At 32.5% G+C, this 15,646-nt stretch overlaps 1 protein-coding gene across 1 annotated transcript; it reads left to right on the top strand.

Annotated features, from left to right (window-relative positions):
• Positions 1-1,228: 1,228 nt before the first annotated feature.
• Positions 1,229-14,742, top strand: LOTGIDRAFT_136210 (hypothetical protein; the record flags this gene model as incomplete). Its single annotated transcript, XM_009046658.1, has 20 exons — positions 1,229-1,841; positions 2,628-2,735; positions 3,057-3,220; positions 3,750-3,911; positions 4,557-4,636; positions 4,816-4,895; positions 4,992-5,056; positions 5,384-5,617; positions 6,992-7,132; positions 7,529-7,637; positions 8,194-8,318; positions 9,193-9,327; positions 9,557-9,748; positions 10,246-10,428; positions 11,066-11,243; positions 12,066-12,367; positions 12,754-12,957; positions 13,334-13,451; positions 13,781-13,883; positions 14,490-14,742. 20 exons carry the CDS (start codon positions 1,229-1,231, stop codon positions 14,740-14,742), a joined length of 3,549 nt encoding a protein of 1,182 aa, XP_009044906.1.
• Positions 14,743-15,646: the final 904 nt, after the last annotated feature.

The following is a 15,646-nucleotide window of genomic DNA, read 5'->3' on the forward strand; positions in this document are numbered from 1 at the left end:
TTGATAATGGTGTTTTTATAGTTTGACAGTGTGTATTGATAATGGTGTTTTTATAATTTGACAGTGTGTGTTGATAATGGTGTTTTTATAATTTGACAGTCTGAGTTGATAATGGTGTTTTATAGTTTGACAGTGTAAGTTGATAATGGTGTTTTTATAATTTGACAGTGTAAATTGATAATGGTGTTTTATAGTTTGACAGTGTGAGTTGATAATGGTGTTTTTATAGTTTGACAGTGTGTATTGATAATGGTGTTTTTATAATTTGACAGTGTGTGTTGATAATGGTGTTTTTATAATTTGACAGTCTGAGTTGATAATGGTGTTTTATAGTTTGACAGTGTAAGTTGATAATGGTGTTTTTATAATTTGACAGTGTAAGTTGATAATGGTGTTTTATAGTTTGGCAGTGTGAGTTGATAATGGTGTTTTATAGTTTGACAGTGTGAGTTGATAATGGTGTTTTATAGTTTGGCAGTGTGAGTTGATAATGGTGTTTTATAGTTTGACAGTGTTTGTTGATAAGGAATAAACCTTTCAACTTTCTGTTGACTTTTACATTGAATCTCTCCATTGACTTACTTTGTTATCTTTTTGAATTTTCATTTTTGTTTACTGTTGTATAGACTATTTGTGGGGTAAAACATAAATTCTGTCTGTTGGAGATCGCCCAAATTTGAAATAATAACAATGGATATCTTGAAACGTCGAAACTACCAAAAACTACCGGTAATTATTGTGTTATTAAACCTAAATATTCTTTTTGGGACACAAAAAAAAAGAATCAGTTGAAAATAATTTGATAATATTTTAATTATAATTATTTATTTATTTTAATCCAAAACAGAATTTGCTGAAAAATTTATGAAAAAGTTATTTTTGATCATTTCAGGTAATACTAGAGAGTAAGAAAGCAGTAATCAACTATCGACCTACTGAAACAAACCCACCAAATCTTGCCGCTAAAATTGAAGATCTGGGCTTCGAAGCACACATAAAAGATGTTCATCACAGTCCTTCAACTCAGAACATTCAGAATTTACAATCCTCCACCATTGTTCATATTGTTGGTATGACATGTATGTCGTGTGTGCGATCTATTGAAGGCAACATCTCATTATTAGATGGAATTGATCGTATTTCAGTTTCTCTTGAACACATGCAAGCAGACGTACAATACAATCCCGGTAAAATCAGCCCAGTGAAAATAGCAGAAGCTATAGATGATATGGGTTTTGAGGCTAAAGTTAACGAAAAATCAAACGAATCAGAATGTGTGAAAATTCAAGTGATAGGAATGACCTGTCAATCATGTGTCAAAAACATAGAAACCAAGATGGCGACTCAAAAGGGCGTCATAGATATTAAAGTTTCTTTATCTGAAAATGAGGCTACTGTCATGTATCATCCAATAAAAACATCTCCACAAAAGCTTTGTGAACAAATTGAGGATATGGGTTTTGACGCCTCCGTTGCTAAGACTAAAAAAATCAGTATTGGTGATGAATTTGAAGAAATTGCCATCCGAGGATCTAAAGAGGATAGTTGCATGGTGAATATTATAGGTATGACATGTATGAGCTGTGTACGAAATATCGAGGCGAACATCTCAAAGAAATCAGGCATAAAAACAATTAAAGTTTCTCTTGAAAAAGAGGAAGGTTTAGTGACTTTCAACCCAGACATAACAAATCCAGCAGACATAGCAGAAATGATAGAGGACATGGGGTTTGAGGCTAGTGTAGCCTCTAACAAAAACTCTGTGAAAAATGTTACGTCTGCTTCATCAAACCAAAGCAAATCTGTGATATTGAATATTAAAGGTATGACTTGTAACTCTTGTGTAAAAACTATAGAAGGTAAAATTAGTGAACACCCAGGAGTTAAGAAAATCAAAGTTTCTCTAGCTGATCAAGAAGGCCACATAACCTATTTATCAGATGTAACTTCACCAATAATGTTATGTGAAGCAATAGATGATATGGGCTTTGAAGCTTCCATTAAAGGTAAGCTTATAGTATATTTTCAATATTAAACTTGAAAACAAAATTAACAAAATGTGGTTTCTTACAGGTTTGATTAAAAAGCAGTGGTGAAGTCAGCGTAGAAAATTGTACTGCCAATTGTACCCCTATTTCATTTCTAATGAATTCCAAACAATATCTACGTTTTTGCCCCAGAATGCATGTCAATATGTGTCAAAATGCACCAAATCAGTTCTATCTAAAAAAAAAAATTTGAGGGAGAATCCTCAGTGATGCTCCATGGGAGCTTTAGATGTCCTTCCACAGAGATGCTGCATTTTGAATTTTAACCTCGACAGTTGTCCCTTTACGAGGTCATTATTTCCCCTATTAATATTCCCAGTCTCGAGAGGATGGTGCAGCCAAATATTTCCTAAAACAACTCTACCTATAGGCCACAAAACCATAGAGCAGATATCCAAGGTATTTACAGCCAAATCAACTCAATTAATAGATGAATTGAATTATAAATCTGTATGGGTCACATGCCAGTATTTTTGAATGAATGCTTCTAAATTGACATTTTTTCAGATGGTGCACCCTCCTTCAAAAATAAAGAAATGAGTAGATCTGCTAGTCAAATAGACGTCAATAGAAAGAAAGTAGAAATACAGGATGATGAGGATTATGAGAAAGCTTATTTTAAAGTCACAGGAATGACTTGTGCTTCATGTGTCAATGCAATAGAAAAAAATATTGGTAAAATAGATGGTAGGTATATTTTTAGATTTTAGTCTCAGTAGCGTAACTAACTGGTGCAATGTGTAAACAACAGTTTCGAAATGTTGCAAGTTATTTATTAAAGTAATTGCTATCCATATAATTGTGCCCAGCCCAATTATTAAATGCCTCTTAAGGTAAGAAATTTGAATCCTATAGAAAGAGCCTATAGAAAGGGTGTTTGGCTTGTCAATCATTGTTATAATGCATATAATGTCATTGTAAAGGCTTTGTTGGACTGAGCTGTAACCATTATTTCACATGTTACCCATCAGCTTACTGTATATAATCATTATGATTGATATTTTGTAGGTGTTGTAAGTGTTCTAGTAGCATTATTAGCTCAGAAAGCAGAAGTTAAATATGATGCCTCCTATATTTTACCCTCACAAATAGCTAATGCTATCAATGATTTAGGTTTTAATGCCAACATTATTGATGGGGAGGTAGCTGGTCAAGGAACAGTAGAATTAAGTGTGAGTAACTTTAACCTGGTTCTCATTTTTTTGGTGGTTTTTGTGGATCTGCATTGATTGCACCCATTTGTTTATTCACAATTAAAAGTTCTACATAGATAATGTTCAAACCTCATATTTTATAATGATGATCAATAAGGGTTTAAATTTGGGCACTAAACTTCAGTTAGATACAGAATTATTGTCCTTGATCTAAATAATAGTAAAGCTGCAGCTTTTTTCATTCACATCCTTTTTCAGAAAACTTTATTAGGTATTCATTTTTCAATAATTACTTAGTTTAATGGATATAGCATCTTGTATAGAGATTCTATTCTTTAGTCATGGCACCTGGTATGTTCAACTGATGAATATAATCACTTATTAACCAAGTTATAGACTTTAAATTTTATATCCATACTAAGTTGTAGTATTACTTTAATAATGAATTCTTTATTTATATTTTTTTTTTTTTTGGCATTATTTTTATTTATTGATATTCAAATCTAGACAGTCTAGACTAGACTTAAAAGTCCACTTCTTATTTCAGATTCAGGGAATGACATGCTCATCTTGTGTTCATTTAATAGAATCTACTCTACTTAAAAAACCTGGTATTCAGAAAGCGTCTGTTGCCTTGGCAACGTGTCGTGGAAAATTCATGTATGATGTAGAAGTTACAGGTCCTAGAGACATCATAGCTGCATTAAAGGTACAATAAATGTATAGAACCATATTGTGATTAAGCTTATTCATATATATGTATATATAGTCTTTAGTCATGTTCTCAACTTCAAGGAGATAAACTGTTATCAATTAAAATTTGCATACTTTTGGCTGGTTAATCGTATTTTACTGATAAACTTAGTAAATTGGAATATCAGTTTCCAAATAGAAGTGATAGAAATGTAACCAATGGCACATATTTTGATTTTGAAAATATTTTTTACCAAGGGCCATTTTTTATTCCAAAATTTGGGTCATTTTCTGCCAAAAGTACCTTTTGAAGCAACAGGTGCGCCATTTTTTGACAAATAATACTTTCGTCTCAGAAACGGGAATTTTTTAGTGTTCACAGCTCACCGTCCAAATTTGAGCCTTCAAATCTATGTGTGTTCAGAATTATCCGTATTTGAATGTTAAAATGACGACAAGTCAATTTAAGATACTCTGTGATATATAGAAAAGACATCTATAGAAATAGGCAAAGAAATTCCGAGTTTGAGATATTTTTAAAGGAATTATGTGATTTACATATATTTTTAGTACTTCTGAAAACTTTTAACATCTATTCAAGACCAACATGAACCCCCAAAAATGCCACATTTGCCCCTTTAAACCTTTTTCTTTATTCTAGGGTCTTGGTTTTGAAGCATCATTAAGAACAAGTGAAGATGAAGGTTCATCAAGATATGATCTTAGAGATGAGATAAAAAAGTAAGCTTTCAGAAAACGTGCATTTAAATTTCTCTTTTTTTTTCAATCGTCAACAGACATTTACCTTGTAGATAAAAATGTACTCTAAAATTCTGAAATAGCGTGCTTGCAGCAATTCTCAACGAGGCTTTAAATTGAAAAATGTTTTCATTACCACTCACTGTTTCATTTGATTTCAGATGGAGGACATCATTTTTATGGGCACTGATATTTGGTATACCATCAATGATAGTCATGGTTTACTTTATGGTGGCACCTGGTCCTGAACCTGCCCCGACACCACAACCTACTCATATAACATCTAATATTACCACCACACCACATACCACCTTACTGGGTCATGGTAAAAATAAAGTCATGGTAACACCAGGCCTTTCTCTAGAAAATTTACTGATGTTTATACTAGCTACACCAGTTCAGGTTGGTTTTTGTCTTTGATGAAAATCTTAAAGAAAAATAAAATGCATGAATGATAAGAAAAATGTTAAAAAGAAAAGCCAAAATGAAAAAGCCAACACATTTTGTCAAAATGAACAAAATAAAATCAGCTGTTGGTTATGTAGGCGAATATATGTTTTCCAATTTTCATTTCAATTCAAGAATTTCAGAAAAAGCACTTTTACTGGTCTAAATGTTTGCTGATAGATGTCTAATAGAGCAACACTCTGTATCACTTTTCAAAATAGCTGGTAAAGAATCACATAATTTCAATGCAATGAAATAATCTCTTTTATTTTTCTATTTTAGTTTATTGGTGGAAGATATTTCTATATACAGGCATATAAAGCAGTGAAACATGGTGCTACTAATATGGATGTGTTGGTAGTTTTAGCTACCTCTATATCTTATATATATTCAGTTATAGTCTGTGTGGTTGCCATGGCATTAAAAGAAATAACCAGTCCGATGACATTTTTTGAAACCACTCCTATGTTGATGGTGTTTATTTCACTTGGTAGATGGCTGGAACATATTGCCAAGGTAAGCAGTTTGGGCTATTATTTCCGAATGTTCATATTTTATTTCAAGGATTGTAAAGAGGCTTTCAAAATTTTTTATGTGACAGCATCAATTTGCATCAATCCCTTCACTGATAAATGAAACCCATAGAAATGTTTTTGACCAACATCAATTCTGTTAAGTTGTTTTTTGTCTCTCTAAATTTCCGTTTCTAATGAATTGGCTTTCAATTACACCTAAATATTTTGAAGAATGCCCTGCATCTCTTTATAATCCATGAACCCAATTTTGATATTATATCATAAAATATGTGAAAAAATATAGTTGAGAGCTAGAGGGTTAAAATTAGGAATAATAACATTGAAAATTATGGGTGTATGAATATACCAAATTGATTCTATAAACATAACATTACCTTGAAAGGCAATAAAGGAAAACAAAATGGCTGATCCTCAACATTGATTTGTTGTATTTTCGAGGGGAAAAATATACTCTGCTCCGGAATGATTTGGTACTGGGGCTCAGAATTTGAAAAATTAAAGGCCCACAGAACTCATTTCTTGCAATAATGAGGTGCTAAAAACATATCAAAATCTATTTCTTTTTGATTTTGTACAAATGAAATGAATCAATCTCTGCTTAGCTGAAGATGTTTTTGCTGTCCCCACAAAATCCACCCTAACGAACAGGGCTGAATATACTCAAAATATATTTCACTGTACATAGTGTGCACCCCTTCTTGTTAAGGTCTCCTTTTGGGATGGAAAAACTATGTATCATACATGGAAACATACAGTATTTGGTAAAGATTCTGTTTATTTGATATTTCAGGGTAAAACTAGTGAAGCATTAGCTAAGTTAATGTCATTACAACCTGCTGTAGCTCTATTAGTAGATGTTGATAAAGAATATTCTTATATTTCAGGGTAAAACTAGTGAAGCATTAGCTAAGTTAATGTCATTACAACCTGCTGTAGCTCTATTAGTAGATGTAGATAAAGAATATTCTTATATTTCAGGGTAAAACTAGTGAAGCATTAGCTAAGTTAATGTCATTACAACCTGCTGTAGCTCTATTAGTAGATGTAGATAAAGAATATTCTTATATTTCAGGGTAAAACTAGTGAAGCATTAGCTAAGTTAATGTCATTACAACCTGCTGTAGCTCTATTAGTAGATGTAGATAAAGAATATTCTTATATTTCAGGGTAAAACTAGTGAAGCATTAGCTAAGTTAATGTCATTACAACCTGCTGTAGCTCTATTAGTAGATGTAGATAAAGAATATTCTTATATTTCAGGGTAAAACTAGTGAAGCATTAGCTAAGTTAATGTCATTACAACCTGCTGTAGCTCTATTAGTAGATGTAGATAAAGAATATTCTTATATTTCAGGGTAAAACTAGTGAAGCATTAGCTAAGTTAATGTCATTACAACCTGCTGTAGCTCTATTAGTAGATGTTGATAAAGAATATAATATTATAAATGAAACCAGTATTAAAGTTGATCTTGTACAGCGTTCAGATATTCTCAAGGTGAGTTGCATTCAAAACTTTCCTGTTTCTTTGTCTAAACATATCTCCAAATCAATCAGCAAATAGATTTCTTCTTTTAAACAAGTAAAGTACAGAGTAGACATAACAAATTAGCTGGTCCTTGGTCAATCTTCTTGGCATTGATCTTTCCCAGATTATCCCTAATCATTTTCAGCTGGTTTGGCTGGAATGACAATGGAAAATAGCTTATTCATGCTCATTGTACAAGCTGACTGAGATTAGAACGCACAACCGCGATTTTTGGATATAACACAACACACGTTGTCATTTAAAGAATTTATGCTCCAACGAACTGTGCTACAAAACCTCAAATTGGAGATGTCTACAGTCAAAATGGAGAAGGATTTAATGGCTAATTTCTGTAAATTTGTACAGGTTGTACCAGGAGATAAGATACCAGTAGATGGTAAAGTTGTTTATGGACATTCTACTTGTGATGAATCTCTAATTACTGGTGAAAGTATGCCAGTAGTTAAACAAGTTGGTAAGTCAAAATCATTACATCCTTTATTCTTTCCTTAATTTGAGCACAGTTTTAGAACCAGATTTTAAACTTCTACTGTTATCCTACAGAGCCTCTGTGGAAAACCATTTTCAGGGTTTCCCTAAGCACTCATTTGGCCTTACTCCATTCCTTACATTTTAAAATTTTCTCACCATAGATTTGTCATTTTAGACAATCAAGATTTGGGTTGATTTCGATTTCAAAAATGATCAGATAAGACGGCAATGATTACATATTGTTATAAATTGTGAAAAAAAAGTGGTGATCGATGTACATGTTCTAAACTGGTGTTAATCGAATTGTATGCACAAAATTGACCCTTCTATTTGTTTCGCTTTGAATTCTGTTTTGTGTTTGGTGCTTGTTAAACACATTCTTGTTTTTTTTACCTTCCGGCTGATGAATCCTCAAAGAGACAAAGTCACCAATCGAGTACCACCTGGTATACAGATAATAAATATTTAATTTCTTATCCTATCACAAGATTTTAGCTTGTAGACCTTATTTTGATAGTCTCTGCTCTCATCAATTTCAGGTTTTTCTGTGATAGGTGGTTCTATTAATCAAAATGGTATGATATTGATAGAAGCTACTCATGTTGGAGCGGAAACAACTTTAGCTCAAATTGTTAAACTTGTTGAAGAAGCTCAAACTTCAAAGGTACGGATAAAATGTTGTCATTTGATGGTTCTTTATTTGATATTTAGCTGATAAAATAGCAGGATATTTTGTTCCGGGTGTAGTAACTGTATCATTATTAATAGTTACTGTTTATATTGTAGGCACCATTACAGAATCTAGCTGATAAAATAGCAGGATATTTTGTACCTGGTGTAGTAACTGTATCATTATTTATAGTAACTGTTTATATTGTAGGCACCATTACAGAATCTAGCTGATAAAATAGCAGGATATTTTGTACCAGGTGTAGTAACTGTATCATTATTTATAGTAACTGTTTATATTGTAGGCACCATTACAGAATTTAGCTGATAAAATAGCAGGATATTTTGTACCAGGTGTAGTAACTGTATCATTATTTATAGTAACTGTTTATATTGTAGGCACCATTACAGAATTTAGCTGATAAAATAGCAGGATATTTTGTACCAGGTGTAGTAACTGTATCATTATTAATAGTAACTGTTTATATTGTAGGCACCATTACAGAATTTAGCTGATAAAATAGCAGGATATTTTGTACCTGGTGTAGTAACTGTATCATTATTTATAGTAACTGTTTATATTGTAGGCACCATTACAGAATTTAGCTGATAAAATAGCAGGATATTTTGTACCTGGTGTAGTAACTGTATCATTATTTATAGTAACTGTTTATATTGTAGGCACCATTACAGAATTTAGCTGATAAAATAGCAGGATATTTTGTACCTGGTGTAGTAACTGTATCATTATTAATAGTAACTGTTTATATTGTAGGCACCATTACAGAATCTAGCTGATAAAATAGCAGGATATTTTGTACCAGGTATAGTAACTGTATCATTATTTATAGTAACTGTTTATATTGTAGGCACCATTACAGAATTTAGCTGATAAAATAGCAGGATATTTTGTACCAGGTGTAGTAACTGTATCATTATTAACATTGACTATATGGACTATAATTGGTTATGTTGATGTTAAATTAGTTAAACCAGATTTTAATGTAAGTATTCAGCTATTTTCGCAGTTTTGAAATCATCCAATACAAACAAATAACCCAAATACTAATGATCCGAACTGCAAATCGAAACCTGAAATCCAAACACTATTTTGCAAAACATTGGTAGTGGTCAATGAACTTTTTACATGAGGAAGTATATCAATCATAAGCAGGTTGAATGACGAGCAAGGATGCATTATGATTTTAAAACTATTTCCATTTTTTATTTCAGCCAAATGGTCACATAACAAATCATGAAGTGATATTTCAGCGAGCGTTTCAGTTCGCTATAACTGTATTAAGTATAGCATGTCCATGTGCATTAGGTTTAGCTACACCAACAGCTGTCATGGTAGGAACTGGAGTAGGGGCCACTAATGGTATATTAATTAAAGGCGGGGAACCCCTGGAAACTACTCATAAGGTAAGAAGTAACATAAATTTTCAACCCTTTCGAAATAAAATTAAAATGAAATCAGCAGTAATTTTGACTAAAATAGAGGTCATTTTGTCCAGAGTGTTTGGGACCAGTTTGACTTTGGGAACAGTTTAAACCATTTTGAAATAAGATGAAATCAGCAGTCATTTTTAGGAAAAATTGACAAAAATCTGGGCCATTTTAACAAAAATAAGGGCCATTTTAACAAAAATAAGGACCATTTTGACAAAAATAGGGGCCATTTTGACAAAAATAGGGGCCATTTTGACAAAAAAAAGGGGACATTTTGACTTTGGGAACGTTTTGAGTTAAAGCCATTGTGGTTAGGGGCCGAATAACCCCTGGAAGCTGAAATTGAGTTCAATGAAGAGAATGAAGCAAAATTTATTTCAAGACCAAAAAACTGTTTGGGTTTCTATTAGAAGATTGAAATTTTGAATTGTATCTTTGTAGTTGTAAATAACAATTGTTTTACATTGTAGTTGAAGTATGTGGTATTTGACAAGACAGGGACAGTAACTCATGGTGAACCTAGGGTATCTCGGGTGGCTATGTTTGTACAGAGTAAAGTGTGTTCCTTCATAGAAATAATGGCTATAGCTGGCTCTGCTGAAAATAGCAGTGAACATCCCATAGCTACTGCTATTGTTAAATATGCTAAACAAGTAAGTTTGCTGTACGATTATTATAATTAAAAAAAAGTATAAACTCAATAGGTCATGTATAGTTACTCCCAAATTGAAACTAACGATGCTTGTTAAGGTATGGAAATATTTGTATCCAATTATACTTTATTACATAGAATCTGTTATTTCATTAGTCATTTAGTTTCATAAATAGTAGATCTATTGAAGGCAAAGCTTGAAATAATTCACAACAACAAAATGTTGCATTCTTTTGCTGCTTAAGTGGGCAAATAAATTTCCACTTTTGCAATAGATTAGTAGTTCCAACTCCTTTTCATAAAATTTGATGCATTTCTAGTATTGTTAAACCCTGCCTCCTCAGCAATAGTTACTTTTCAATCCAAATATTTCTTATGAAGTGATGAATTTTGACCAATCAAAACAGCATTTACCATACAATAGAATCCAAATATTTCTTATGAAGTGATAAATTTGGACCAATCAAATCAGCATTTACCATACAATAGATGTTGTTCATACTCATATGATTTTCAAGAGTGTTGCATCTTTTACAAAACAAACAGTTAACTAACCAAGTAGAAACTTGTTGATTGGTTGCTTTGAAAATCATGTGACATCATGAATATTTATATATATTATAATGTTTTGCTTTCAGACATTAAAGCTAGAATCATTAGCTAAAGTATCAGATTTTCAAGCTGTACCTGGTTGTGGTCTGAAATGTAAAGTCTCTCAGATTGAATCTATATTAGAAAATGTTGATAAAGAGGCTGTGAAAAATCGTAAAAATCAGTTTGGTAGTTTACGTATTAAAATCGATAATCCTATATTTGGTGTAGAAGAAGATTTATCATCTACCCATATTGAAGGTTAGTTCACTTTTTCGGTGATCCTCGTGACTTAATGAGTAATAGCCAAAGGAATTGGTAGCTATTCATCTGTTGGTGTCTTATATCCATGAAAGAAAAAAAGGACCAGAAAAAGACTTTATGCAATGTTAATCAAAAAAGTTACAACCAAAGAAAGTTCATAAAACAAGGATATCTGACATTAATGTTAAAACCTAAATAATTTCACAATGTATATTGAAATTAATACATTTTTAACCATTTGAAGACAGGACTTAAAATTCCTCTTTTTTTTGAGGCTGGTACACAAATCCACTTTCAGAATTTTAGGTTCGTAAGGTTTTAATATGGTTGATATCATAATTATCAGAATTCATAACCAGAATTTCACTGTATTACCTATTTACAGGCACACAAGCGGTCTTGGTGGGAGACTTTTGTCTCCAAGTTGAATCTTGAGTAAAATCACATGTGTGCCCGTGCTTCCATGACAAGATTATCGTGTCGCCGATAAGATTTATATATCAAACAAATTGGATAATTGTCTCTGATAGTTTTATCGTCTGCAAGACAGATCGTCATCCAATCAGATTCATTTTCCTTTCAATTACATGATCCGCAGTTGATTATTAACAAGGTGGAAACGACCGACTGGAGATTTTTGTCTCCTCGTGTGCACGTACCAGTCAAGACAAGACTCTAATCAGCGACAAAAGTCTCCAACCAAGACCGCTCATGTGCCTGCACCTTTAGGGATTTGCAATATAAACCATTCATGCTTTTAAAAATATTTCATTTTAGATGTAGGTAATGATGGAGCAATGGCATCTAAAACCTATGATGTACTGATTGGAAACAGAGAATGGATGAATAGAAATGGTCTAGATGTTACACCAGAGATGGATCAAGCTATGAATGAACACGAAGAACAAGGTCATACAGCTGTCTTGTGTGCTATAGATAATCGAGTGGCAGCCATGTTGGCTGTAGCAGACACAGTTAAAGCTGAAGCCCATCTGGCAGTCCATTGTTTAAAAGAAATTGGTTTAGAGGTTATTTTGTTAACAGGAGATAACAAGAAAACTGCTAAAGCCATAGCACAACAGGTAGTTATTGTTGAACTTTCAAATCTATTATCTGTAAACATCTTTCAATATGCAATAGTTTCAAAATAATTATTCTTTACTGTATTGTGCACATCAGGGATTGTTCATTTAGGTGCAAATATTAAAGCTATGATGACCAGTTTGTGTATATCGATAAAGTAGAAGTTAGAAGCCATTGAAATTTCTGCCCTGGACATCGTATCTTGTCATTTCCCACCTTTAAAGTTTGAGTGCCTAAATTTGAGATTTGGTTTTGGGATGAATATATAAAAACAAAGCTGGACATTTTGCTGCTTCAATGAGACATGAATGATAATACCAAAGATCAAATATAGCTCTGTTTCTATTGGACGTTATCTTCAGTTCAGTTTATTTCAATATATTTGTAGGTTGGTATAAAGAGAGTGTTTGCTGAAGTCTTACCCTCACATAAAGTAAAACAGATAAGAATCTTACAGACTAGTGGTTTAAAGGTTGCTATGGTAGGAGATGGTGTGAATGATTCTCCTGCTCTAGCTCAAGCTGATGTTGGTATAGCTATTGGTACTGGTACTGATGTAGCTGTTGAAGCAGCTGATATTGTTCTCATTAAGGTAAGGACCAAAGAACCATAATAATATTCTGGTCTTAAATCAAACATATGGTGGTTATGGGTTCTAATCTTCTGTCGGCACGTGAAAGTCTTTCTTTATTTCTCTCGACATGGGAAAGATCAATATCTAGAGGCAATACCAAGGACCAGCTTGTAGATAGGATTCCATGAACCTTAGTTGTTATCTTTGTGATAGAAAGAAATTTGCAAGGCATGAACCAAAGAGACTTTTTGACTACACCACTTAAAATACAGAACATGTACCGTATATTTCCGAATATAATGCGCACACGTGTATTATGCGCACCCCTTCCTTTTCCCATTAAAATCAGGAAAAATCCATTTATATATATATATGAATATATTTTTCTCTGTAGAATGATCTATTAGATGTGTATACAGCTATCAAACTATCTAGAGCTACAGTACGAAGAATCAGAATGAATTTTTTAGCTGCATCTATTTATAATTTAGTTGGTATACCAATAGCTGCAGGTATGTGTATTATGTTTTCTATATTATTCAATTTCGGGAGTCTGCGTGCATATTACATGTTACATGTTACATGAGTAGAAAGGTACAGTATCCAGAATATGTTATTATTCCAGAGTACACAAGTGAATTAACAGAAATTGTGCATATCACATCAATGAACAGATAACTATTTATATTCATTATTTTGATGATCAAGATCTATTTTGGCCTACTATATCCACGGGCTAGTGATTTTCATTTTTTAACACATATCAGAATATCTTTCGAGAAATAATACAAAAGACATGGCTTTGTTAGGTTCATAATTAATGTATATTTGTTAATTCTAGGTGTTTTTACTCCATGGGGTTTTCAACTTGTACCTTGGATGGCATCAGCAGCAATGGCTGCATCATCAGTATCTGTTGTTTGTTCATCATTATATCTTAAAACGTAAGTCATTTTCATAATATTACATGTCTAATATCTGAGCAAAGCGAAATGTTTTTGAAATTTTTACTATATTTTTTAAGAGAATTGGAATGTCCGCCTTAAAATATTACTGGTAGTCTTAGAATGTCTCTGCGTTGATGAAATGTACTTTTACATTAAAAAGAAACACAATTCTCTCCTAGAAATTTCATCCACAAAAAGTCTCAATTTTTGGCTGAAACATGTCCTCCGTAAAAACAAAATTTGAAAACATAATCTGTGCTCAGGTTTATAAACGCAAAGACGTTCTAAGACTATCGATACTATTTCAATTCTGATAAAAATAATGAGAAAAATTTAAACAATTTTTACCTTATATATTCACAAGTTTAAGCATATGCTTAAGTATGACACTTTCTGCAATTGAAGATCTCAGTTCATGAACTTTAAATATTCTGTTATCAACAGCTTCTTGAAATAATGACCAGTGAATCAGTTTCTGGAAAAACTTATTGAAGTGTTAAAGAGAAAAACTTCCCCTTTGTTCATTTATTTCTTCTTTATTTTTGTGCTTTGTTATCTAATGATGCTGAATCTCAAATTTTTGGACTTTGAAAATTATTTTAGATTCAAGAAACCAGATCGAAGGAAGATGATGACACCTCAATATCATACTAAATATTATGAAGATCAGAACTCAGACAATATCTCTATACATCGTGGTATTGATGACAATCCTGGATTTGGACGTAACAGTAAACAGGGTAGTATGCTCTCCAGGTTGAGTGGACGTTTAAAACCAGGTACACCAGATCAAAGGAGTTTATTAGAAGCAGGACAAGTTGGTATTGAAATGGATGATGTAGTAGATTCTATTTAACCAGGAGTTGCATGATATTAGGGTTTAAATGGTTGATTTGATACCAAAGTACGATTAGTAACTGTGCTATGTCTATGCTTCTTGAAATGGATAGTGGTTGGCAAACCAAGTCTGGAAGAGGCATTAACTGCATTGGAATTTTAATTGGATAGAATGGCATCATTAAGATCAATATATGTCATATTTGGGTTCTACCGGTTCAGCAGAATAATTTTATAATTGTAGCATATCTATTTTGTGGTATTTATTGAAAATTTTGCTATTTTACTTATAAGAAGCTTAGTAATGTAATTTAAAGGCATCCCAGTTGTGTTTGGGTATTGAAAATTTGGGAATTATATTTACTGTATTTGCAAGTGTCCCTATATTGAAAGCTTTATATAATATGTATGCACCAATGTGTCAAATCTTTTCTAAAGTTTGTGTCATCTGTCAAATCTGAAAATAAACTGATTGGATGAAGGAATTGGGTAAAGTCACCATGGATAATTCATCAATTTTAATCAGTGTCAGATAACTGACAAACTATATTGTTTTATCTCACCCTTACCATCAGTTCTGGGAAGGCAGTAGTGGTTATAGACTCTTGGAGATCTTGGAGACCTGACAGCCGAACCAGAATTAAAAAATAGTCTTTGAGAGCACAGATATCCAGACTTTATGCTTTTTCAAAAAATAGATATTTACAACACCCTTAAAAGGAATATTTACTTTCATGTATATCAAAAGAAACCTGAAATATGTTGGTCCTCACAGTTTAACACTGTGCAATATTATTGCTCTGCAATTGATGTATTGAGCACTGTTTTAACAATGATAACACTTTGTTATTGTCCTGTTATGTATATTTATTTACGTTATTTTATACAGGGAGAATATGGTCTCAAATCCTCCTCTTTCCATA

The sequence above is a fragment of the Lottia gigantea genome, assembly GCF_000327385.1.
Source record: "Lottia gigantea unplaced genomic scaffold LOTGIsca_104, whole genome shotgun sequence".
NCBI classification, from domain to species: Eukaryota; Metazoa; Mollusca; class Gastropoda; family Lottiidae; genus Lottia; species Lottia gigantea.